The sequence below is a fragment of the Anser anser genome, assembly GCF_964211835.1.
Source record: "Anser anser genome assembly, chromosome: 22".
NCBI lineage: Eukaryota > Metazoa > Chordata > Aves > Anseriformes > Anatidae > Anser > Anser anser.
Window position 1 is genome coordinate 8,054,422 of NC_139743.1, and position 25,695 is coordinate 8,080,116.

General features: G+C 46.1%; 1 protein-coding gene across 10 annotated transcripts in view; it reads right to left on the reverse strand.

Moving 5' to 3' along the window:
* The window catches only part of PRDM10 (PR/SET domain 10), a 44,836-nt gene extending 25,035 nt beyond the window's left edge, over positions 1-19,801 (reverse strand). Inside the window, exons 1-10 of one of the 10 annotated variants that reach the window (XM_083808422.1) lie at positions 16,581-16,771; positions 14,415-16,480; positions 10,866-10,980; positions 10,594-10,783; positions 8,579-8,743; positions 6,865-6,924; positions 3,956-4,075; positions 2,724-2,931; positions 2,117-2,358; positions 858-1,061 (exon numbers count right to left, since the gene is read on the reverse strand). In XM_083808422.1, the coding sequence (XP_083664548.1) occupies positions 858-1,061; positions 2,117-2,358; positions 2,724-2,931; positions 3,956-4,075; positions 6,865-6,924; positions 8,579-8,743; positions 10,594-10,686 (1,092 nt within the window). In that variant the 5' untranslated portion in view covers positions 10,687-10,783; positions 10,866-10,980; positions 14,415-16,480; positions 16,581-16,771. The other 9 variants (XM_083808425.1, XM_083808423.1, XM_083808427.1 and 6 more) reach the window with 9 other exon arrangements.
* Positions 19,802-25,695: the final 5,894 nt, after the last annotated feature.

Sequence of the window (25,695 nt, forward strand, 5' to 3'; positions counted from 1 at the left end):
AAATGGATAAACAAGGTTCCTAGTGATTCAGTTTAAACAAATTGAAGACTGATTTCAGGGGAGGAAAACAGATCCTACTCTTAAAAAAAAAAATCAGCAACAAGTGTGTAACCAGGCTTGTGGTACAGCTACGTCTGTTCAAAACTTTTTTTTTTGTTAAATTGTTGTTCTTCAAATGTTTTTTTCTTGTACGTAAATTCCAATAATTTTCTGCCTTTTTTTTTTTTTTTAATTCTGTTCCTCCCCTCCCACCCCCCTGCTCCAGTTCCCTGGATGTTAAAAACGAAGGCCATCTAAACCAGCCATGCTGCTTTGAGCTGAAAGTAATCAATACATTTTTAGAGGGAACAAAAAGTAACTCACAGGGAAGTCACAACATCCATTATCATTTTCCACATGCAAAGTTTCAAAAGTTCCAGGAAAGCCAGGTAAAGTGAAAGACCACATTCACTTAAGGCACCAGAAAACATGTCAAGGGCACATAGGACTAACTGGAAAGGGCATCCAGAACTAAAAAGAATAAGACTACTGTAATAAAAATTAGATTGCATCAGCAAAATATATGCAGTGTAAAGCATGACAGTGACAAGCAAATCATTTACATACTCTTATTTTAAGCTTCCTCATTTTATATCTGAGCCAAAGCTCATTTAAAATCCATAAGTGACTGACTACTGACTTCAGTGGCATTTGATTCAGGCCACCATGTGCTTTATCAGAGGAAAAAGACCTAAAAAATTGCTCCAACTATTAACAGCAATCATTTCTGACACTTGGAAGTACATTTATTAGGGAATCAATCTCAGAGTTGCTACATCAGTAGAAAAATAAGTCTCAAAACATGAGCAATGCCATACCTTGAGTTCCTGTTTGGGCTCCACATTTTTAATGGTTGTGTAATAAATATGGTGGCCGTACTGATACGCAACCAGGTTCTGCTCCAAATGGTTTTGAGCTGGACGCACAAACATCATCCAGTTACAAAGAGCCTCACTAGAAAGTTCAAACCACAGGTCCTCTTGCAAATCTCTGTCTTTTCTGTCACCCTTATCAAGAGACACCTGTAATAAAATCCCATTACATATGACTAACTTTCTGGCAGCAGGTTCAAAAGATTTTGAGTTTCAAAAAAACGCTACTATGACTACACAACTTTTACATTAGGAAAGATGAAGGCATAGATTTTCTCTTTACTAATGGGGATCCAGAAACAGGCAGCACACAGGAAAATACTTTAAAACGGGTAATGATTTAACTAGAGAGGCACAGCGCACCCTTCCATGGCTTTCATGAGCAAGAAGCATTCATTAAAAGGGTCATGCACAGTACTTGATGTACGACTATAACTGAGGCACAAGGAGCTGAAGCTTCAGTAGGCTATAAGGCATCTGCTGTCAGATGTTTCTATCTGACTCACCCACTTCTCCCTTTATTCCCTGACTCGCAATGCATCAAGCTGGAAGAAGCACTTCTTTAGATGAACTTTTGTTTGGTTACCGAATCTGCCTGTGGTCCTTGTTGGACACTGACCACCACGGAGAGTAGTGCTCTTAAGACTGTGGACCTTATCTCCTGCAAGCAATGGACTAACTCCTATAATCAAGCCAGTAAATACATGGCTAGAAGTTAGTTAAATCCATTTACCTCATGCCAATAGACTTGGCAAGGGGAGTAGGAGAGAGAAAATCTCTTCTCCCCCACATCCTGTGGGAGGAAGGAGGGAAAAGGGAAGAAAAAAATATTTTTAACTTAAGTTACGGCATGATGCAAAATGGCTGCAAAACATCCTCAAGACTATTTTTGTCTACTGCTATTTTTATGTCCAGATGCTGCTTCAGCCTATGTGAGAGTGATTCACAGCATTTTGCATTTCATATTATGAGTACCATACATCACAACACCATGATGCCGGAATATTCACCACGGTTGTTGTGTCTCCCTGGACAGCAGAGCAGACTTGGAGCAAAGCAAGCTGGATGCTTCTGAATTACATTCAGAGATGAAGTAAGAGAACATCTCTGGAGAACTAACTGAGCCCATCAGAGCCACAGGTTCAAATCCATGGAAATCGAAGTTTAAACACAAATTCCTCCCTCCTCCTCACACACCCCCTTACCTTCAGGTGGATATAGCAGTCTTTGAGTTCAGTTTGTCTAACCAGAGGTCCTTCCACAGGTCCAAACTGTGTGCGTTTGGGGATACGCCGTTTGGAGAACACGCCTCCCAAAAACCTGTCTATATAGAGCACCAAGGGGAGGCTGGCTCTTGCCCTAGTCAGCACAGGCCGGTTTGGGATTGGATGCAGAGGTCCATGTTTCGGACACACCGAGGGATGCGCGTTATTACACTCTTCACACCCTGTAACACAGAGAGGACACGACTGTCAGGTGGACACTCACGCACCTTATGGTCTTATCTCTCTGAGCATCTTTGGCTCAGCTGTGGGAAAGTTTATTCCAACAGTTTGTCTACATTTTAAAACACGCAGGCCAGCCTCCCACAAAATAAAGAACAAAGCAGTTCACAGTTTCCACCTAAGACAAAAATCTTGTCTTTTAAGTGTGACAACTGAATATGAACATACATTTCCGGATATAAAGGACTTTAGTCATTACTGCAAAAGTCTGAACGGTCTTTGACTCCATTTATTAGAGGGCTGGTGAAAGCAGAAAACAGAAAGGGGAAGGGCGGCTGATACACTACACACTGCTTCACACGCTTACACAGATCATTGGGATCAAAGGGTCGAGGTGGATCTGGATCCCATTCATCCATGTCAGTGTCTTCCCCGTCTTCATCCTCATCTTCATCCTCGTCATCTTCCTCTTTCGTTTCCATCCTTCCCATCTGATTCTGCAGAGGTGCTAAAGGGTCAGAACCATCCACCGCCTCCATAGGAGGTAACACCTGGTTGTGCACCGGTAACGATGCCTGAGGACAGAAGTCACAACAAGAAGTCAAAACCGGTTCACAAGGAAAAACACTCTTACCAGGACAAGCAATGAAGGCTCTTGCTAGTCTACCCCTTCTGCTTCCTTTGGTAGCGGGAGGAGGAAGGGAAGCGAAGCTACCTAACAAATGACTGCCGAGGGATGTTTCACACCCCTGCTGCTGACACTCTCGCCCAGGACATTTGTGTCACTGCCTAATTCAACCCTGGCACAAGGGCTGACTTCAAGGGAGAAGAAACCAAAGCGAGAAGTTTCTGGACGGTTCGTGGAAGGTTTCCAGCAATTAAACAAAGTCCAGGCTCTGTGGAAATTATCCAGAGCCTAAAGCTGTATTTTAGCTTCTTTTGTACGAGTTGGAGAGTCCTGTACTTTGGCACATGATCTTTTCTCTCCTATCGTACAATCAAATGAAAACAATCCCCAGAGCACACATGTAAAGATCAATAAGGGAGGAGATAACACCAGGACTAGATATAATCTATGAGACATGGAAGACGTTTAAGGGCATTGTATTCTCTCACTATTTTTAATGAAGATTTTCCTTTGCTTTCCCTACAAAAAAAAGTTAAAAAACAACTGGTGTGCGTTGCACAGAATATCCATCACCCACAGAGGTTTCTCAGGTGTAGAACAAGAAACACCACACACAGTAAAGCTGTCTTAAGAGACTGGCAAAAAGACCCAGTGGATGCCGGTCCTATGCGACAGCCAGAGCTACACCTTCTGTTAACTGTGTTTTTCAAAGCTGAGAAGAGTATTTTAAGGTGGTTGCTCAAGACAGGACAATCTGTAGAACAGGTTTCTCTGTATATTAGGTACATGATCTCTCCTAAAAATCCCCACACATTCCACGGTGAGATGATGGAAGACAGCACAAATCTGTGCTACAGCTTTTTTTTGTATCTCCTCCCATATCGCTCAGACACGGTTCACCACCTGAGACAATGGAGCAACGAAATCAGCGTACTTTCACATTGAAAAGAAAAGGGTGCCTGGCGACTTACTCTATCTGCTTGTTGACCCTGCTCCAGAGCCATTTGCTGGGGGGATTCAGCAACGCTGCCAAGCACAGACAGGTTGGTGGGATTCATGCTCTGAGCAGCAGCAGGCAAGAGCACAGTTACCTAAAATTATAGGCACTCATTTTAGCACTGCATCATTTCCATCAGTCACTTATATATGGGCAGTGCCCTGCATGCAAAGCTCCCTGAAGTCCTACGTTAGGTCAAAAACTGCAGCATTTTAATGATGTTTGAGGCAGGGATGATGGATTTGCACAAAGCCTGAAAAGCCAGGGACAAAGAGAAAAGCGTCAAAACTCCATCTAGGCTTTGCAGCTTTTGGGTTTCTTATGTCCCACTCCTGGCTTTAAATTAAGGTGCCATCCAGCCTGGAATTCAAGCTGACTAAAACCAAACGTGATGAGCTCTTTGGCTCTCGGTAAAACCACTGAGTCAAGTCTTGGTTTTCCTTTTCCATCTCCATCTTATTTTTCCAGAGAAAAGGAAAAAGGAAGAAAGTAAATTTGAAGAAGCATCTTCTCCTGATTTTGCCTGTATTTCTTCTTCTCAAGCAAACCAAGACCCATTATAAAACAAAATGGTGCATAGACCTTGTTGGAAGTTCCAGCACTCCAAAGTGAGAGGATTCCAACAATTATTTATTACATTATTCGGTCACACCATACTTTTTTAGTTGTTTTTGCACTCATTTATATATGTAGTAAGAAATTCTTGCATACTACTCACATACTGCTCCCATCCAGTGATAAAAAGCAGATCAGAATTAAGATCCTAAGAATCACCTCCCCTGTCTTTTGTGTCTTGCTTATCTATACAGCCACTTGCACGGTTATCCTGCATGATTTTTCATCCTTCTCTACAGCTGACATTACGTGGCTACTAGTTTGTGTCTCTGACTTTTAAACAGCTTTTACGCAAAAATTAAAGGTCCTGTCCCTCTACAGAGTGTTTAATAAATATCGATAACTGAGAACAGTGAAGTATGCCAACAGTAAAGGAACAGACAAGAAAATCCATAACATAGGTAGACAGTTTTAAAACTTAAATCTAGTTGCTAAAGATATATTAAAAGTAATTTATGAAACTGCTCAAAAATCTGCAGAAAAAAAAAAAAGACTTCAGGGAAGCATGTGAAAGTGAACAGGAAACCTCCAGGACAACGGCTGACCCTGACTGTCTGCTATTGACATTTTTGATGCCAAGTGGCAACAGAAAAGTCACCATTACTCAATAGCACACCTCCAGGTCTGCCAGCAATGAGAAGTTCATACAAGCTTATGTCTATTTGTACCATATATTAGCATTTCTTTCTACTAATCACCCTTCAAACATCTCTACTTTCATTTCCATGTCACTTCCAGACACTGCAAGCAATATAAGCATACAAAAAAGCACCAAAAAAAACCACCACCTTTCCCTTTCTTTTTAAAGTAAATTTTTTTCAGAGACAAGAGGGGCTTTAATTATTATTTTAAGCTTTGTCATTAGTTCAGGGATGTCCTGCACGAAATGCTGATGTAAAAACACCTGCAAAGGCAGTAACTGCCACGAGACCACGCTGCTGGGGCTGCTGTCATGGGGTTGGAAGGGAGGACAGGCTGAGGACACACGGACAGGTATTTATGCCCTTGATACTCAACACATTATAGCAACAGCTCACATCCTCTGCCGTCAGAATGCCATTTACACTGCACATAAGTATTCTGTCCTTCCAATTTGATCATATATTTACTGATAAAGCTTGTTGAATAAGCTTTGAGACAATCAGATAGCATTTTTTGGCTTCCTTATAACAGGAGAATGATGTGGTAAAAAAATCCAAAACAACACCTTCAAATATGTTGAGAGAACAGGAAGAAAACAGCTAACACCTTTATTGAGTCATTCAGTTTCCTGCTTGTGCCTCAGTTTAGGCCGCCTCCTTTTCGCAAGAAGAAACTTGATTTTCAATGCGCATTCAACCCTTTACTCTGCCCCAAGACTGCCGATAAGTACACATTTTAATGATAGCATTAGTAATATGGTAATGATTCAGACCTAACACTTTGATTCACACATGCCATTAAAAAGTCAACAAGCAGTAATGATTTTAAGTCTCTATGAAAAGAGTAGAATTTGAACTCGAAATCTAGAACTGCAAATACCTACACCTGACCACCACAATGCAGTCTCCAAAGATAATAGTAAAAAATAACAACAAAACTCTCATACCCATACTGAATGAAAAGAAAAAGTCATCAAAACCTTTGTATCATCAAAACTTTATAAGCAAAGCCTCCAGTTTTGTTCTGCTCCCAGTCTACTTCATACTGGCATACACATCAGACAGAACGCCTGGGATGCCCTGGTAAGATAAGGGAACCAGTAATTGAATTTCTTCAGGTTTCATGGTTATTTTCCTGTGAAGTTTCTGGTAGATCTGAAACTTGAATCAAGACCAACTTCTATCCCTTGAAAGCCTTTAATGAACATTTAGGCTTTTGGATCAGAATCTGCATGAGGACAACCACAAACACAGTCTTCCCAGAATGACATTAAAATAAAGTCAGCTGCATCAGTCTGTCGACTTATTTAAAGCAACACTGTTGAAAGTTTTTTCATGATATCTGTGGCAGTAAATTTGTATTTTTGCTGAACAAGAATTAAAAATTAAATTCAAATTCTCTTATCTTTTCATTGACATTCATGCACAAAGAAGTCAAGATAATAGCAGCTTGTTAACATGCACTTCTTGCTCATGATCACTCAGACGACTGTCAATGGCTGAAGACTGCCGTTTGACAAATCCAGAGAGAGAGCTCATTATGCTCTATCACCACAACAATGTCCCTGTACCTTCTGTACCAGTTTCCTTACAGTTCCAGGGCCAAAGAAAATGATGTCTTTCTTACCTGCTGTGTAGTGGCATCCTGTTGGACGTAAGCCACTTGGGACGGATCTGTAAACAGAGTCTAGACAAAGTGAAAAAGGCTTATCAAATTGGCCTCGGGGTTGTTTACTCCCACCTCACACAAATATCACCCTGACACCAAGAAATGATCCATGTAAGAATAACTCCTTTGCTAGGTTTTAACACAGCAGATGAATTAATCTTAACCATGTGAATCTACACGCACAGAAGTTAAACTGAAATTGGGTACTGCTCCTGAAAAACAGTATCACATTTATGTTGCACTTCTCATCTATATATCCAAAATGCTTCATGCGATTTATTTTAAAACACAGAAATCACTTTGTGAATTGATGATTTGATAAATTCTACAGGATGAAATGCTGTGTGAAAGCTAAATAATACTGAGGGCAAGACAGAAGATAACTCTTAACTTTATCTTTCCGCAATCACAACAGAGCTCTTCAAAAGAGAGCACGCAGATATCAGGCACATCCTCCATGTGAATTTGCTATGGCTAGGGTGTTGGGTTTTATTTCATAAAAGACATGGCAACACCAATATTCCTATGGTAGTCTGCAAGAACAGCCCTGGTGGGAGAGCTTCCATCTAGGAAGAGCAAAACTTGGAGGAAAACTATGCACTGACAGTGGTCAGCCTTGCTTGTTTTGCCAACATTCAAAATACTAAAGCTTGAAGCAGTCTGGCACCAATAAAATAAAGAATATATAATGATATAAGAAGATATAAGAAGAATTCCCTTGTTGCTTTTTGATGATTTCATCCCAATTGCATGGCAGTGTCTTATTACTACAGTCCATTTTTAATTTAGACAAGGTGATAATATTCAAAGAGTTCTGGAGTCACCTGGTCAGTAACTTACTGGGAGACATCCTCTCACAATACCTCATCCTCTCAAAACATCCCACCACGTAAGAATTGTTTTTATGTAATAGCTAAGGACTGCACAAGAGAAAGACCACGCCACACGAGGCTATGCCAGCGCTGCTGGTGTCAAGTACATGCACTTCGTGGCCCTACTAGTCTATTCTGTCAAAGAACATAAAACACTCTTGATGAAGCATGTCTATTTGTGTTTTTGTTTTGCTTTAATCTGTCCACACAGAGGTACAGATGCACACTATATGAACTCCATATAAATGCATGCTGTCAGAGGGGAAAAAAGCTCTTTAGTATTTAAACTAATTATGAAGAAAAAACCTAGGCCTATGCACTCAACAACTTCTCTGAAGAGAAACTACAAAATTAGATTGAATACACTGAGATCCTCTGCAAAAAAGCAAGGCTGTTAATGTTGCAATCAATTATTAAAGCTGCACTATGCAAAACAAGGACTCTTCTTCCAGAAGACACACAGATCTCCCAGCTTTTTACTGAGCACTGCAAAGGCAGAATTTCTGAAGAGATTATCGGTGTTTTGGAAAACACCTTTGATTTAATTACCATCTCGTCCATCTTTAGTGAAATAACAAGCATTTCACAATTCATAGCCTCAACATCCTTTGATTACCACATTTGCACATCAGACTGAAGCGAACAGCATGAAGTCCCTGTTCAGCAACAGGCAGATAAAAGCATTAAGAATAACTGCCTGCTATTTTCCAGTCGTATCACTTGGCTGGGAATTGGCTTTAATCTCAAGATCGCTTCATTTTCTCGGTGCCAGAACAGGGTGGGCTCAGAACCACACATGCCTGCGTAGCTTCCACAGGATGGATGTAAACTAGCGTGTGCTCCGAGGTGTCCACGGAGGTGTAGGAGGTGCCATCCGCCGTGTAGACCACCTGCTGCGAGGGACGGTCCTGCTCATCGCTGTACACAATTTGTGCCACTGCCCCCCCTTCGGGGACAAAGTGCACCTGAAAGAAAAACAGATCCTGTACTGAAACTTCTGCAGAGATACACCTATGGAAACAATACAAAACACATCAGCGACAGCAGCACCTTGGAGAGTGTAGAGAAGCTTCTGCCCCAAACACCTAACCAATTGTTTTGCAAACAATAAAAATCTCACTATATAATACAAACTGAAAATCTCACCTAAACGATGCTAGCAAAACAGAATTCTGGACATAAAAACTACCATTGGTTTCTGTTTCTACTCTGCATTATAACTCAAGACCCAACAGGTATAAAGGATGCCTTCTAATACTTAGTTCTTGAATCAACCTTTGTAAATTCATAAAAGTTCAGATCTGAACTGGTGTTATGTGTAAGATTCATTGGTACATTGTTTCCGTTTATTTTCAGTTCGCTTTCTAGATTTATGATAATTACTTCATTCAGCTAGCTCTGTAGTTGGAAGAATTTTTTCTGTTTGACAAATGGCTAGCAGTATCTATTAACTTTGATTGCTGCTTCAAGTAATACGATTGCACCTATCAAGAGGCAGCAATAGCATGTGTTTGATGGCTTCTTTGTAGCGTGTACATGCAGTATCAGTAGAAAATTAAACTGTTTAAACAGAAAAACATATAACTGAAAGCATTAAGCAGTGATTCTGAAGGCTACACGAACAAGTTACCTCCAGGGCAGTTGTTCAAATCCAAATAAATTGATTCTGATAGAACATTATGATCATAAATGATGATCAGTGGCCTACCTTAAACAAGGTAGAATACCTAATTCCAGTGGTAATAGGAATACTCATCTTTTGACACCTTTTATACACTAAAAACCAGTTCTAGTGCATGTGAAAAAGTAGCAGCTATCAGGAAATGTAGCTTTAGCATCCACATCCACAACTGTATGTTTCCACATAAAATGAGGCCACATTTACATATTTTATTTACTTTGTTTCACCTTTTAGCTCACGTTTCAGAAGACAGCTGGTACTTCCCAGGGGATGCTAAGCACTGATTTCATACAATAAATCCTTATGCAAACACTACGGTAAGGATGCACACAGCATTTCACATTTGGAGAGCACTCTGCAAAGACTAACCAAACCTTTTAGCTGCCATGTGCAAACAACAGCATGGTGATCCCCACCTTATAGATAATGGAACACAGGTTACTAAAAGCTGTTTTTCTTTGCAAATTTCAAAGGTGGAAATTACCAGGAAAGACAGGATGTCTCGGCTTGTGGCTCAGCTGACATGCAGCACCCTCTTCATAACATATTCAGAAGAATAAATCAAATTACAGTCTTCTAGAAACTCTCAGCTGCATTGTCTCAGAGACAGAGGGACTAGCTGCATACATCATAATCTGACTGCATTAGTCAGTGAAAATTAACATTTCTCCCTTCCCCACTACCCAGATGTCTGACTGGAAAAAATTACTCATGTTACTTTCCTGAAGGTCCACCCACAGTTCCAACTGATTCGACTGATGCCAACAAAACGGGCTGCCGCAGACCACAGATTTTGTTAATATTCATTAATCTGAATACCCTTTCACTTTCCCATGTGGCTATATATACGTATACATGTATATTTATTTTTGGACATTGAACCTTGTATAGCTACTAGCTGGTTCCATTCAGCTCGTTTCAGATGTCTGTGTATTCACTGCCGCAGCCTGCGCAGCTCGCTTTCTGAAGCTTTAATCTGGAATCACCGCAGACGTGTTTGTATTTCTTCTCAAACACAGACTGAGTTTCCAGACCATAAAAACCAGCCGAATTGGAACGCCTGCTTGCTAAGCCACCACGCCAAGCCTAATTCAGCGTAAGCAGAAACCAGGAGCTCTGGAAGGCAGTAGTCACCTGAGCAGTATTCTGCTCCTGCTCAGCAGAGTCAGGCCACACCTGAGGACTTTCCTCTTTCGAGTCCATCTCCTCCCTGCCGTGGTGCTCCATGGTGAGAAGTATCTACTGGAGGAATGTCTGGCTGGGTAGATTCATCTCTTCTCCGTGTTTCTCCTTCCAGAAGACAAGGGGATCTTCAGTAACATGGCTACAAAGAAAGGAGATGGAGACATCAAAACAAGAGTGCAGCAGTCAGTTCTCATTGCAATGGAAGGGGGCTATGAGGTTACCATCAGCTCCTGCGCTACAGGAACGCACTGCCAGAGTAGAGCCGGGTCAGCTTTACGAGCACGTGGATTCACATTTTCCATTCTCGATATGCCATATACTATTTTCCACACCCTACTAAGGAGAAAGCAAGTCAACCGCTGCCAAAGTTGCACTGAACGATACCTCCTGAATCCCTCCTGCACTTCCTTCCTCAGCCGCCAGCAGCCCACAGGCACACGGCCCGCCTGGCACACGCGGGCCCAGAAATCAACACATGGTGCAGAGCGGTGACCTCAAGCTCCTAACAAGGAAACAATACGTTCAGAGACACAGTGCTGGTTTCCCAGCTCATCTGGAAGAGGCTTTGATCAAGAACCAAGCGGCTTCACACTTACGGGCAGCTTTCACCTTGCACAGAAGTGCGGTGCCCGTTGGTATTCGGGCAGTGTTACAAGAGACAACTTCCAGAAAAAGAACAATGAAACTTTAAGTGACGTAAGCCTGAAGATCCTGACAAATTGCTTCCAAGCTAGGTTTTATTCACCTCTTGCAATTTTATTGGGGCCTCTCAATCTGCCATTGGGAATCTCGGAAGGGTAATTTACAGCTCTGGTGGTTCGTTTAGTCGGTGGTTCAGCACCTTCCCAGCTCTTCCTCTCTAATGTCGTATTAAATCACAGGCCCAGGAATTAGCATGAAGCTGAGCCCATTCCATTTTTCAGCTAGTCCAATTAACTTTATTTTATACTCAGTGCCTTGCCGGGCTGATCCCGTGCCAGTACCCTGTCTGTGCGCCACGAAGAAAGCAGAAGGCTCCTTGCTGACGCTTTCATTCATTTGCATTTTAAATGCAAATTATTTTAGTCATAATTTATTCCCATAAATGCTAGCAGTTGGCTTGTCATTGACAAGCTAAAAAAAGATAAGGAAAAAAGCAGCAGGCACTTTCTGTCTTCTGCTGGTTTCACCAGCAACGAGCAGGCTTTGTGGACCCGAGCACGGGCTGCACCACACCACGGGCCTCGGCCAGAACCCATAAATTAACGGTGCAGAAATGTCTCAGGCTAACATCACTGAACAGAAAGAGGAGGGAAGGGATCACAAAAATCACATTACTTCCACATATACAAAGGGAAGCTTTGGGAAAGGTATTTCTAAGATATTCCTGGGCATTGCTAGAGCCTAACGTGTGCTGTCTCACGCTGAGCAGCACCCACCGCACTGCAGGCTGATCGGACTTCTTACTAGGCTCCGCATTTCTCAACACAAGGCATCCAGCAAAGCACTGAAAAGGAAGAAAATACATGTACCTGCTGGCTACGCTTTAGCTAGGGGATCCCATTAGGATGAGAAGTGAACTGGAACAAACAATGATTGGGACAAACACCCAGCCTTGCTCTCTGAGTACTGAACTGGGTCATTTACAAATATTATTTATATATTCCAGCTCCCACAAGCTCTGCTGTATTAAGAAGCATTATCCATCCCTACGCAGTACCTTTCATCCAGCGATCTCAAAGCTGTGTTGTTAAGGATTAATTCAGGGATTTCCTCCTATCTAATCCTATCGCTTTCACCCAACTCCATCGCTCGCTCCACCAGGTCTGGGTGATCACACAACCGCTGGGAGAAATGTGACCGCGTTTATGGCGGTGACACAATCTAACAACCATTTTGCATAAAATTAAATGCCTGTCCTGTCAATTTTGTCTGGCTTTGTTCGTCCCAAATAGCTCTTTTTTTTTTTCTTGTCTGTCATGAGATGCCACGAGCCAATTCAGGTAATTGCACTAGCACTATCCAGTAGTTTAATCAATTAAGCAATACCTAATTGCTCAGAACAATTAAAGAGCACTAGGCTTCAAGGTTTTGCTGTTGTTGTTTTGTTTTTAATATATAATTACCTTGTTAGCAAGAATGCAATTAAATTAACCAATGATTAAGAGAAAGGTATGGCTATGGCCAATCCCATATGGTGCAACAAGTAGCGGGATTTTTGGCTGACGTCCCCACAAGCAGACACTGGAGGTCTGTGAGAAGCTGCTGACTCACTCCTGCAGACTCCTTTAGGCACAAATAACTTACAACTTGAGCAGAAAGGAGACTCAAGGTTTCAGACAGGTCTTTCACAGACAAAATTGGACACGAAGATTCGTATCTACGAAAAATAGCACTAAAAAGTCGGAAAGGAAAGAAGACGATGGTACTTTCAGGTTTTGCAGTGGTTCTAAGGGTTAACATCTCAAGCAAAATCTCAGTCTTGGGGGAAAAAAAAGCAAGGTGGAGGCAATTGGGTGGCTCAGTGCTATAGTTTCTATAAATGGTCCTGTTACATTATTGCTGTTCTTCACAGAAATAAAAAGGCTATATACTGCTCAGCCCAGCCACCTGCGTAGCAATACCAAGCAGACGATATCAGGAGCTGCGGGATTTGCTGATGCCTTCAGCTCCTGTACTATAAAATCTAGCCTCCGGTACACGTTCCCACAGGAGACAGGATCTCTGTGAATCCTTAGCATTTCTGCTAGCATCACCAAAGCACGCAGAAGGACGCGTTTCCCTGGAAGCCTGGATCTGCTGAGTAAGAAGGCAGCGCAACAGCAGCCAGAGTCCCACTGAGGTCCCCAGGAAAGGCAGTGGAGAGGGCACGAGGCAGGAGCAAGCTCCGAAATTTGGCTGGTCAAGGTCAGTGAGATGGTTAGGGCATTGAGAAATGGTCAAGCTGGAGAGCACGACCCAGTCCAAAGTCAGAGACAACGAAACTACCAGAAAACAAACACCTGAGTAGGTCTGCCAGCGCTGATGACAGACAAGTCACTTGCTCTGCAGCCCTTTGATGCAGGACACTCTCCCTCATTAATCCCACGTGATCTTTTCTCCTCCACATCCCCCTAACAAAACCCATTACGGCTGTGACACTGACAGCCACAGTGCCTCGAGACACTAATTATTTCCCTGGGGACTTGTCTCCGCAGAGATGTCTCACCGCACAGGGAAGCAACAGATGCCCAGCTCAGCACATGTACCCACGGTATGTATTTATTATTTTTTTCCAAATTAGCTGCAGAGGAATCAGGATGAGCATGTTAGACTACGTGGTGTCTACGCTAATCAGTTTGGGAGATGTGTGTAAGGAAACATTCTCTCAAAGGGTCTACCTCAAAGCTTTGTTAGTTTTTTTATTTTAGGTCTGTCTGTCTGTCTGTCTGCCTGCCGGGGCTCTGATTACGGCGCTCAATCTGAGATAGCACCCATGGGTGCAGCCCTCGAGCCCCTGGGGTGTTGCCCGCGTTTTCCAGGGGCAGAAGCACGCTCAGAGGTCGGCAGGGATGCTTGCGGGCAGCTCCGCTTCTCCCTCAGGCTTCCCTGCACAGGCACCGGGCACCAAGCACCGCTGCGGAGCGCGCGGGTCGGGGCTGGTGCGGCCGGCAGACACGCGGGGCAGGGTGAGAGCTGCCCTGCCTGCGCACCCAGAACATCCAGCCGCCTGCCTCATCGGGTGAGCACAAGCAAACCAACAGCCTCTTCAGGCCAAAACAGGTTCACGTCTGGATGCAATTCACATTTACCTGCCTTTCTTAATACCCTCTGGGGACCTGCAGCTGGCAAAGACCTTGGCCTTCCTCTTCGGTTCCTGCCTTTTCCATGCGATCCCGAACGCCGCTAACGGTGATGCCTCCCCTCTGCAGCTCCTGATGCGTGGAAAGCTCCTCTGGGTCGTTGTCTGAGCAGGTCATCTTTTGGAAATCTCCCTTGAAAACTCCTTTTGACCGCCGCAACACACCCCAACCCCTCTCCTGTTCCCGCAGCACCTCGTTTTATCTGAGGCTGCGTTATTCAGCCAGCAGCTCTCCCCCTTCCCTGGATTCGGCTCGGGAGGATGAGAAACTGCTGCTCAGGGGCAAAACCTCGTTCCCCATCCTACACCAACGTCCTCGTTAGCCTCGCTGTCCTCAGCAGGAGACACCCTCAGCCACCTCCCGGAGGGTGGGAGTGCTGCTGAGAACCCTTCCTAACCCCTGAGAGCAGCCCAGCACCCAACCACGTCACCTTGGTGGTGCTCTGGGACCCCCACCAGGCAGGGAACGGGAAGGAGAGGTGTTTTAAGACCTCAGAAGACAGCAGGCGCTGGTCTTTTGTACTTGGCACGCAAGAATTTTTGACGAAAATCGAACACAATGAAAGCACACGGCGCTTCAAAGGGAAGCTCAGTTCTGAAATTCAGAGAAAGGCATCACCAACAGCACCTGTGTTTCCTTGCACCCCTGCTGTTAGGGAAGGATGCTTTCTCTCAACAATGGGACTCTACGAGAAGATGCACAGACAAAAGCTCTGGGGGCTTCATCTGCAGCGACCTCTCCAAGTCCAATTAAGAATATTCTGCTGAGAAAGCACCCGAGCCAGCAGCTGCCAAACATCCATTCTTGTCCCTCCTCTGAGATGACAAGAATGGGGGAATATTAAAGCTGGGCAAGGGGAAAAGTCTGCTTCCCTTCTCGGGGAGCCATAAAGCCACTGCAGTATCTCAAATGAGAATCCACTTTACAATAATGGTGCATAAAGCAGCTAATGTGATTTACTCCCTAGTGTAAAAGAGGCTCGCATATAGATTGGGGTTCCCTGCAGCAATAAGAGCAGCGACTATTAGCTTAATCCTTTAAGCACTGAGCTCACTGACCACTCTTCTTCACTGTTAACCACATGCAAGGACAGCAAGATTGTTACAAAAGGGGTTTTATGGCTGTGGGTCTTCCTCCAGCTTTTAATATGAAAATGATTTATGATGCTCAAAAGGAACATCACATGTGTCTGCAAAAGCTATATCCCACACTTAAGTTAATTACCCCAGCCTGCCTAGAAGGCAGAGTTGGTGCATTTCCTGAGATCCCTTGGCAAGAAGATGCTTTCATTGCAGCAGGAGGGCTGGGAAGCACGCTGGGTTTCTAACCTCATTGACTACTGAGTCACGACTGCTGTCTCTTCCTCTGCATCCTCATTCATCAAAAGCACATATTGTTTCAAGGAACTCTGGCTCCCGTGCATTTTGGCTGACTGTTAATAATCAGGTAATATACGAGCCCAATATTTATGTTTTACTGGTGAGTTAGAAATGGAAATCATACAGCAGGCTGGGGCAGCGGAGATTATTTATTGCCACAAAAGGAAAAATGGCTTCAATTTATTTAGTCATATAATAAATAGAAGAACTCAGCCAAACACAAACTCACTCTTTACTCAAATTGTGCATAATGAGTCGATCTACCCATATCCTTGCATCACATCCATCATCACAGCAACAGTGCAGGAGGCCTCTTGGATCTCCAAGGCCAGCCCTCTGCTACGGCGTGCAACAGAAAGGACATTGCCCGAGTGCCAAAATAGCAACAGCACTTACTGAAAGCATGACAGCATGGTGCAACCACGCTGTTCTCTCAGTGCATCACGTAAGTAGCTAAAAGTCTAACTGCTTACACCACAAAACCCAGGAGATCATCACCCAGTGCAGGTGAACCCCAGGAGGTACTGACATCCTACAGGGGGCTCCACGGACAGCGTTGGAGACGCGGCTCCCTCTTTCTGTGTATCTAAGTTCTTGAATAACCAAGTGTTTCTCACTGTATCTGTCCTTCGCCTTCTGTGTAGGACAAGAGACAAATTCATTAGATTTATCCAGATACACGTGATGCTCTTTGTAGTCACCTCTCCTCCCACTTGCTCCACCACTAGATACCCACTCCAATAACCGATGTCTTCCTCCCATACTCAGCTTCCTAAACGTGTTACCGCGTTCTTCACGTCGCCTTCTTTCAAATGTTTCGTATTCTGAAGTCCCCATGATATCACTGTCCGCTACCACCACACACCGCAATTCTCAGGCTTCAGCTGCTTGGGGCAGTGACCCCATTCACTTAATTGATTTGGCTGACTAATGATAGAGGGAGAAACATGGTAAGGGAACAAAACAGGGAAGACACCTACTCGAGAATAACACAAGCAAAAAAAAAAGGAAAAGAACAGGCCTGTATCGAGATGTGATCTACAGAGCTGCAAATGCAGTTTTCAAGGAGACACTCTCATGGCTCAGGAGAAGACAACAAAACCATACCACCCCCACAGCACTCAGTTTCACTCCAGCTTCCTTTTGCCTCCTATTCCTCCTCCTGCTCAGGCACCTTCCCAAAACTACCTCCACTTCAAGGTGGAGTTCGCTCCCCTTCCTGCAGGCTGCTCATGCTGCTTTCTCCCTCCCACCTCTCTGCATTAAATCACTGCTGCGCTTCAAGATCTCACAAGACAGAACTACCACTTCTCTGAACATTAAAAAAAAAAAAAAGGCAAAAAGCTTGCCTGTTTCAAAATAGCTGCTTGTCTGAAATGCATGAGACCCCAGAGGGCAAATCAGGCTATCTGTGCATTAAAACAGGTGGCTACTTAACACACAAAGCCAGTTGAGGGCTGTAATATAACCTCTACTTCTCTGTTCTACTAACATGAAAATAAAAGTGGCAAATAGACCTGATCTCATGTTTAAGTCAAAACAAAATTCACAATACTAAAACAGCCTCCATAATTAGGTACACTTACAAGTCAATTAAAATTCAGTGTACACAGCTGACAGCAGCTGCAGGTGGTCAAAAAACACACTTGAAAGTAGCTGCTAACAACAGAGCAAATTACCATAAGGAGTTTCTTTGCAGGTTAACAGTAAGGGTGCCAGATGAGAGCAAGCTCCTCACACCAACACCTCTCAAAGAGCAAGTGGTCAATTCTTCCAACAGATATTAACAATTACACCTGAATTTCTTCCTATAACCAAGGAAATAAAGCTGTCTTCACTTGAAGCACCTAGTACACAAGAGAAGCATGCATGCAGCAAAGCGCCAAGAAGCATCACAGTTCAGGAGACAAGCTCTCCATTTCGGGACTGGCTGAGAAACACACCTCCTTACTTTTTTTCCCCACTCAAAATGAAGGTGTTAGCTTGAGATCGTCAATTGCTATTTCCACCAAAGACTCAAACAACCCTCTTGTGAAATCAGCGTTTGAAATGAAAAGTGAAAAAGCAAGTGAAAGCGTTTGATCCAGTCTCCATGAGAGACTGGATCCTTTACAGAGAAACATTAACACGCGTTTCACAGGGAGACCCAGCCTTGAGCTTGTTCATTCTCCAAAGAACCACGAATACATCCCCAATGCGCCAGAAGCGTTGGTGCGGTTACCAAAAAGCGCATCCCAAAAACTGACTGCTCTGGGGGCTGTGAAGCTCAGCAGCCTAAACCAGAGGGTTTTAAACTTTGGAAAGACCACTTCGAGGACCTGCCACAAGCAGCTGAGAGGTAAGAGGTGATTCTGCCTGGCTTGAAAGGTTTCGTACAGGCAAAGTGACCCTTTATGGGACCGGCTGGCCCTTTAGGGCTGCCAGGCAAAGGACCAGGGTCTCTTTTTTTTTCATTCCAAGCAAGAAATTTAACAAGTTGCCACTGCTTCAACACCACAGTGCCCCAGGAAAGGACGTGGCACCTCAGCACCACAGACCTGACAGCCGTAGGACCGAAGAAATAAACAGGAATCAGACAGCCACACGTTGTATCTCTATCACAGGTGTATTTAGCAGGGGCTAAAACCAGTACAAAGCTCAGTATTGGCACGGCAGCGCCAGACTTCACAGCCCCACGCCCAGCCGCGTGGCTGCGCTCCTTCCTTCGAGCCCGCGAAGCTCCGGGCCCCTCAGGCAGCGGGAGGGGCACCAGGCCCGGCCCCGCCACAGCCCCGGGCCCTCCCCCGGGTCCCCGCAAGGCTCGGGGGGAGGGGGGGGGGGGGCTCATGGTGGCCCCAGACCACGACCCCACTCCCCCGAGCCCCTCACAGGCCTGACTAGCGGTGCCCCCCCACTGTCTCCCCCTTATATAACCTCCGCGTCCCCACCGGCAGCCAATCCGGGGAGGGGGCGCAACGCCCCCCTCCTCCCACTAGGCCAATGAGAAACGGGGGCGCGAGGCACGCGGCCAATCAGGAGGGGCAGGCGCTCCCCCCCATCACGCGGCGCCGCTCCCCAGGACGGGCAGGCAGCGCTGTCCGCCCCCCCCCCCCCGGGGGGGAAAGCGCGAGGCCCCGGCAGCCCCCTGTGAGGGCGCCCAACGGCCGGTCGGCCCCAACCACTGGGGCACGGGGGGGCGGGGGAAGGGGGATGCCAGCGAAGGCCGCGCTGCGTTGCGGAGGGGAGGGGAACCGGCCTAACCACGGGGCGAGGGAGCCGAGCCGCCCGCCGTCACGGAGGGCTGAGGCGCCCACAGTGCTGGGGGGGAACAAGATGGCTCCAGCATACACCCCCCGCCCCCCCCGCTACTGAGGTGCCGGGGTCCGGACCGTACCATCGGGGGAGGGGGGGGAGCAGGGGTGGGGGCAGCCCCCTCTCCCTCCGGCCGGGCCGGGTGGGGGATCCCGGCTGGGGCGGGAAGGGGGGGGAGCGGACCGTACCTCTCCCGCGGGGGGGCGGGGGGGGCGGAGGGGAATGAGTGCGCGCTGTTCCCCCTCCCCCCCCCCACTCGCGGGAGCGAACGGTTTATCCCGGCCGCAGCGCTAAGGAGCCGCCAGCTCCGGGCGCCATCTTGGGTGCGACTAAAACAACAAGTCCAAAACCCCCGGCGGGGCCCCGCGGCGCCCCCGGGCCGCGCTTCCCTCCCGGACCGTCCCATCGCGTTACCTGAGGGGGTCCCGTGCGGGTGGCGCGTCCCGGCCGCCGGCGGCGGCCCCGCGGCGGCCCCAAACCCCCCCACCTGTCCTCACCTCACAATGGTAGCTGCAGAACGGGAGGGGGGGCGGCCGCCCGGGCCTCATTACCATAATCTGCCCGGCAACAGTCTGCGGCGCCGCGCGCTGATTGGCTGAAACGCGCCTGCCCGCCAAGACGGGGCGCAAAAGTCGTCAAGAAAAGAGTCGGGAGGCAGGCAGGTCAGGGGGCCGGGGTGCAAGGGGAGGGGGGGGGCAATCCTCACGGGAGGGGGGGGAGAGACCCCTACCCGGGCCTTCACTCCCCCCGGGATGCCCTCCACCAATCAGAGCGCCGCTCTCATCCGCGCTCCTCTCCGCCGGGCCCCTTCCCGCCAATCCGAGCGCTCGTCTCATGGCGGCGCTCCGCCCCCCGCTGAGGGGGGCGGTGTGGAGGGGGGCGGAGGGGGCGCCCCCTGGCGGCGGGGGCCCGCGGCCCTCAGCCCCCGGGGCCGGCGGACGACGGGGCCGGGGCCCGGTTCCCCTCCCAGCCCCTCCGAGGGGCGACCCCGCAGCTCCCCGTGGGCTCCCGCCGCAGGGGGGCGCCTCACCCCCGTCCCTTTGCCCCCTCAGTGCTCCTCGCGGCGGGCTCCCCTCGGAGCCGCGCCTCAGCCCACAGCTAGCAAAATGTGTGAATGGCCAAACCCTGAGGAAATGCACCCAAAAAATGCTCCCCGGGGCTCCGGGGTCCCCTCAGGGTTGGCACGGTGGTACACGGGTCTGAGCACCACATGCCGGCTCGAGCAAGGGCAATGATTACTGCCGCTGGGAATTTGGCTACTTGGTCATTCCGGTGGGGTTTATTGCCGTATTTTTGTCGCTGCTCCTAAAGGAGCGTTTGTATTATGGCGGCACGGAAAAATACAGCTTTGTTGATTCCGGAGTTGGGATTAGCGTCTGCTCGGAAAGCCATTCGGTCCAGCAGGGATTTCTCCAGCAGAGATTTCTTCCAGGCTTATCGCCGAGCGCTCCGCGCGCCGTGTTCGCGCACCAGCACGCACAGCGAGCGTTGGTCCTGGCTGCACACCCTGCGATGGGCTCTCCTGGCCAAGTGACCCAAAGCCCGGTGATGGAGGAAGGGTAGCTTTTGGTTAAAGATGACTCACAGCTTCTACAAAAACTGGTTCTCCTCCTACTCTGCCCTAGGAGAATAACAACAGGGTCAGTTGTCGGTGCAATTAAGCTACTTCTCCACTTTGTCTTTAAAAGCCTGATGCAGTCTTTTAAATTGAGGCCCACGTGTATACTGAAGTCATCTCCATTTGTACTGACCTGTCCCTTCCATGAGCAATCAAGATAAAAATCAGAGATGCAAATTTTCTAACTTGTGCTTCGTAACTTAAATCTTTAGCCAAGAAAGATTTTTAAGACTGAAGCAAGTGGAATTGCTTACCCGATTTGGTTCTGTTTTTTCTCCACAGTTCTTCTCAGCTCCTCTGAGCAGTTCTCTTAACTTGAATTATGGAAGCTATGGAGTCAATTTCTTCCTCTACCCTGTATAACAGTTTCAATTTCATTATACCACGCTGAAATACTGGGATAACAAATAGCACAAGAAAAAATATAAGACCAAACAAAATTGCTTTATTTCCCATATGTCTTAACAGCGATTTGTACTCATCTTAGAAAATGAAAGCGTTTTCATGCTGTTGTATTTTTATCTGGGATTTCTGAGAATCTCCCTAACATTTTGAAGACCTGAAACATTTTAGAACTGACTTGGATACAAGTGTGGTATTGTCATGTTTTCATGCAACTATATCATTCTGCAATTGAGCACAAAACAGCCTAGGACTTCAGGGCTGTCCTTTCCTGGCACGTGGGTCTTGTTCTCAAAGTTATTTGGGGATATTTTCTTCCTTTAGCTTGGAAAGACTGATTCAGGGCAAGTGCACAGTGGATGTAGCAGGCTGCCAGATGCAGAACAAGCATGCTGCTCTGATTCATCATCTGCAGTATCTGGAATCTGATGTAATGCCCATTGTATTTCCCACATTTAATGTGTTCTTTCTGATGCTCCAGCACAGGCTTTGTTTTTCCAAAAGCCTTGTGCTGCCAGAGTGAGAGAAGCCTTCACATTAGGTTAATTTATTTATTTCTAGTCCTCATAGATAGTCCAAATAATTTCCCTGTTCGCCTGTCTGGAACGGTGCTGTAACCCTTCATTGAATCCTCCTTTCTCTCATCTCCTGGGTCATCAGGTCTGTATCTCCATCTGCATCGTCTCGTTTGTATACTGCTGTTTCAGCACTGCCTCTGCTGCATGTGTCCTGCCTTGCCTATTTTGTCTTCCCCACGGCCTACACGGCTCGTTTTTCTGGACCGCAGCGCTGTCTCCCACGCAAGCGTGGGTATTCTCATCCTCCCAGCGAGGGCCGTGCTCTCATTTCAGGCTCCAGCTGGAAAAGGATGCTGCAACCCCGCCCTGTTTCATTTACTTGCAAATATCTTTTTGACCCAACTCGTCTTCTTGAGCATCTCCATCGCCTAGTAAAACCACTCTCACAAGTCTTTGCCTTAACAAGCAAACCCCCAGACCCCCTCCCTCCAGGACCACCGCTCCCTAAAGCTCCTCGGTGACCCTCCAGCCTCCTTTCAGACCGCCAAAGCTTTTCTGTTCTTTTCCTGTCCATATCTCTCTGTTGCTGCTTTTGTTGGGGGCTGATTTTTCATGACGTTGTCCCATTCCGAGAGGCATGTAGATTAAAACATGACAAAGAAAAATGCTCAAGTGCTGTAAACTCATTTGAGTTATGTAAGCAGACCGTGCCTCGCTGGCCCTGTTGACCTCTCCAGACTACATCTGTGCATGATAAGTAGGCACTTGCATCCAGGTTTGCAAATTAAACTGTGCATGGCATTGGGCTGTGCATTGTAGTATCCATTGAACTTCCCTTGTGCAAGGCTGATTTAAAATACTAATCTAGAAGATGGAAGAAAATGTTTGTTAGAACCTTCTAAATTATATTGCAACTGAAATGTGATTACTTTACATCCTGCATGGAGAATACAAAACACGGTGAAGGTAATGATATGAGTTTACTGATTTAGAGTAAGCCAAAGAAAATTTAATTAAGATTGCTTCATGTAAAACATACAAATGTAACAAAATGCTCCTGTTTTGGTTTCCAGAGTCATTCCCTGCAGAGAAGAAAAAAAGTTTCTTTTTAACAAGGTAAATTATTCCCCTTATTCTGCAAGGAAAAAGTTTCACTAAAAAAGTTTGGCTGTAACTGTGTTTTAATAGCATCTACCTAATAATCTCAAAAGTGCTTTGGCTTAAAACTAAGTGAAAGGAATACCATTAAAGAAAGCATTTCATCACATACATTCACTTTTGACTACCTCTTTTTTTTTGTCATTCATTCCCCAACATTAAATAAATATGGTCAGCAGGCAAAATAAATGAGAAAACAATTTACATGCCCCATAACAATCCTTATTGTGCCTTTTGTAAGAAGCTCAGCGAGTTTGAGGAAAAGGCAGCTTTTCAGTTCACCATGAACACCTACTAGGAGCCATGCCGTGGTGTATGAATTGGGAAAGTGTGTTCTGGCTGCAGAAATGCCTGCAGGAAAAGCCCTTTGCCATTCGCATGCCACCATCTCCCTCCTCCGTTACAGAAGGCCGCTGCTTCTGAAGGTGTCTTGAGAGCTGAGTTCAGTAGGAGGGAAAAATCAACCACAAAAGTTTGGCGTTTCACAAGATCCGAGGTAAACTGCATTTGTTCACAGGCTTCTCCAGAGCAGGGACCATTTTTCATTCTTTTTGTGACTCGGGAGTCCTGGCCCATAGGCAAGGCAGCAGCTTGTGGCCGCGGTACATGCCCGCGCTCACAGACACATACGGGAACGCTGACGCACCAGAGGTTTTTTTGCATTTCAAGACTTTCTAATTAGAGCATTTCCCAGAAGCCTGCACTGGACAGATGTAGTTCAACTTCAAATCCAGGTCAGCCACTTGATCTCGGATTACCGTTCATTTAGTCCCTACAAACCCTTTCCCCGAGAAGGGCGTTCAGCCTGCACGCGATTAGCCCCGCAGCACTTAGTGGGACGCAGCCAGGTTTGCTCAGGTTCGGGTGCCACCACCAGCCAGTCCTGGTCACGCAGGAGCACTGCCGTTATGGGAGATACCTTGTGCATCAACCCCACAGTAAACAAAGGATATCTTGATTTCCTCTCCGTTAAGCAGGCTGGGATGATTGCAAACTATTCGTGATGTTTGTTGATATTTCTGAATTTGCTAGAAATAAAAAGGTTGACCAGAAATATTTTCTCTCAGAATTAGTACTGTATCTAGGCATCAGAATAAAGACTCGTTGCAAAGGATTTAATGGACTTCATTTTTCTAGAGCATTTTCCTGTGTCCAGCCCTGGGAAAGGACTTGTTAGTACAGGTCCCTTTGACAGCTGTTTTCAAAAAAGAGAGTGAGTTGATAAAATCAGGCTTAGCCAGCCTCTGCTGGGAAAGAAGGGATCCTTCAGAGATATTCCTCTTACTTCTGGATACCTTTAGTTGATAAAAAAGAAAGGCAACATGGAAAAAGTTTGGTGATGTTATGTTTGATGCTTGAACTGCAGCCACATTTTCTGAAAACCTTGTTTGGTAACCTAATTTAGGTATGCGCCAACCACAGATGCTGTGTACCCGGGCTTTTTGTAAAACAGCAAAAAATAAATTTCCCGTCTGGGGAAAATCCACCATTAATTTCAATATGTACCAAGATGGTTAGTCTGTCTCCTCCCCAGATGCTCAGAAGTCGGACCCTTCTCCTCAGTGTAGGAGTTAGAGGGGGGTTCCCAGCCACCGAATCCCTTGCATCACGGCCACCACGACGTATCTCCTGAGCAAGCTTCCTCTTAAGGGAAGTTGAGTTTTGTTTTTTTCTTGTAGCCTTGACCGGGAGACTCCACTGGGCGTCACTGAGGACAAGTAAGGGAATTTTTTTTTTTCAAGGCCTATTTCTACTTATTTGTTCTCATGCCAAGATTTTTGCGTTGCTTAAAGAGGGGACTTATTTTTTCTTTCCCCAGTGTTTATTCTCCTGATGTATTTATAGACAGCAGTCATACCCTCTCCTGGAGTTTGTTTTGTTAGACTGCACGAGTCACATTCCTTTTATCTTCTCCTGTACAATATGTTCTCCAGCCTCCACTTTGTCTTACTAGCTCCTCTGGTGGAGCGCCATAACAGAACATTTGAAAAACAGTTTAAGTTATGTGATACATTTTTTGAAGCAGTTTCAGAAAGCCTTATTGATTTTTAAGGAAAGAAAGCTTCCCCTTAAAAGTCTTCAGCTCCTTACAAGAGAATAGATCCCTAAGCTTGTGAGAGCACCCACCAGCCACAGCCCCATCCAGCAGAGCCCAACCTGGAGACAGCAACCGGAACCATCCGAAAATCCAGATCATCGAGCGACCCCAAGGAGATGAGGCAGGCCAGTACAGCCAGGAATGAAACCCCCAGGCCATGATACAGCCTGGCAAGGGCAGCCAAGGTTAGACAAAACACAGCAGTCACTAGTCAATCTGTTGCCCTACAACAAAGCCATGCTCCTCCAGGATCACTCAGGTGAGGAGTCAAATCCCAGGGCTCTGCTTAAAAGGAGCACCTGGGCCTGTGGGTGGGCACATGGGTGGGGGCCCCGGGTGGGGCTGTTTAGGGTTAGGAAGATTTATTAGTGGCCCCAGGTCACTAACAGGCTGTGTTGTTGTCTAGGTGCTGCAGGTAAAGCCTTGTTCCTACAGCAGCTCTGGGTTTTCTGCTAGGCCTTCTATGTTTTGATGTGGGGTCTCTGTTAAGATAACATTATTATTCTTCCCCTTTCCTATTAAACATCTATGGGCCTGAGCTAAAATAGCAATTTAAAGTTTCAGGGGTGGTTGTGTGTTTTATTTACGCCTGTTTATTCCCCACCTTGAAGCTTGAGGTTTTCATATACTGCATTTTTCAAGTTTCCCCCCCAACCTTCTCCTAACGATCAGGAAGCTGGAGATTTAAAAAGAAAGCTACCACTGATGTTCTCCCGGAGGGTTTGGGGATTTCGTTGTTAAGCGTAAGAAAAACAACCTTTGTAAT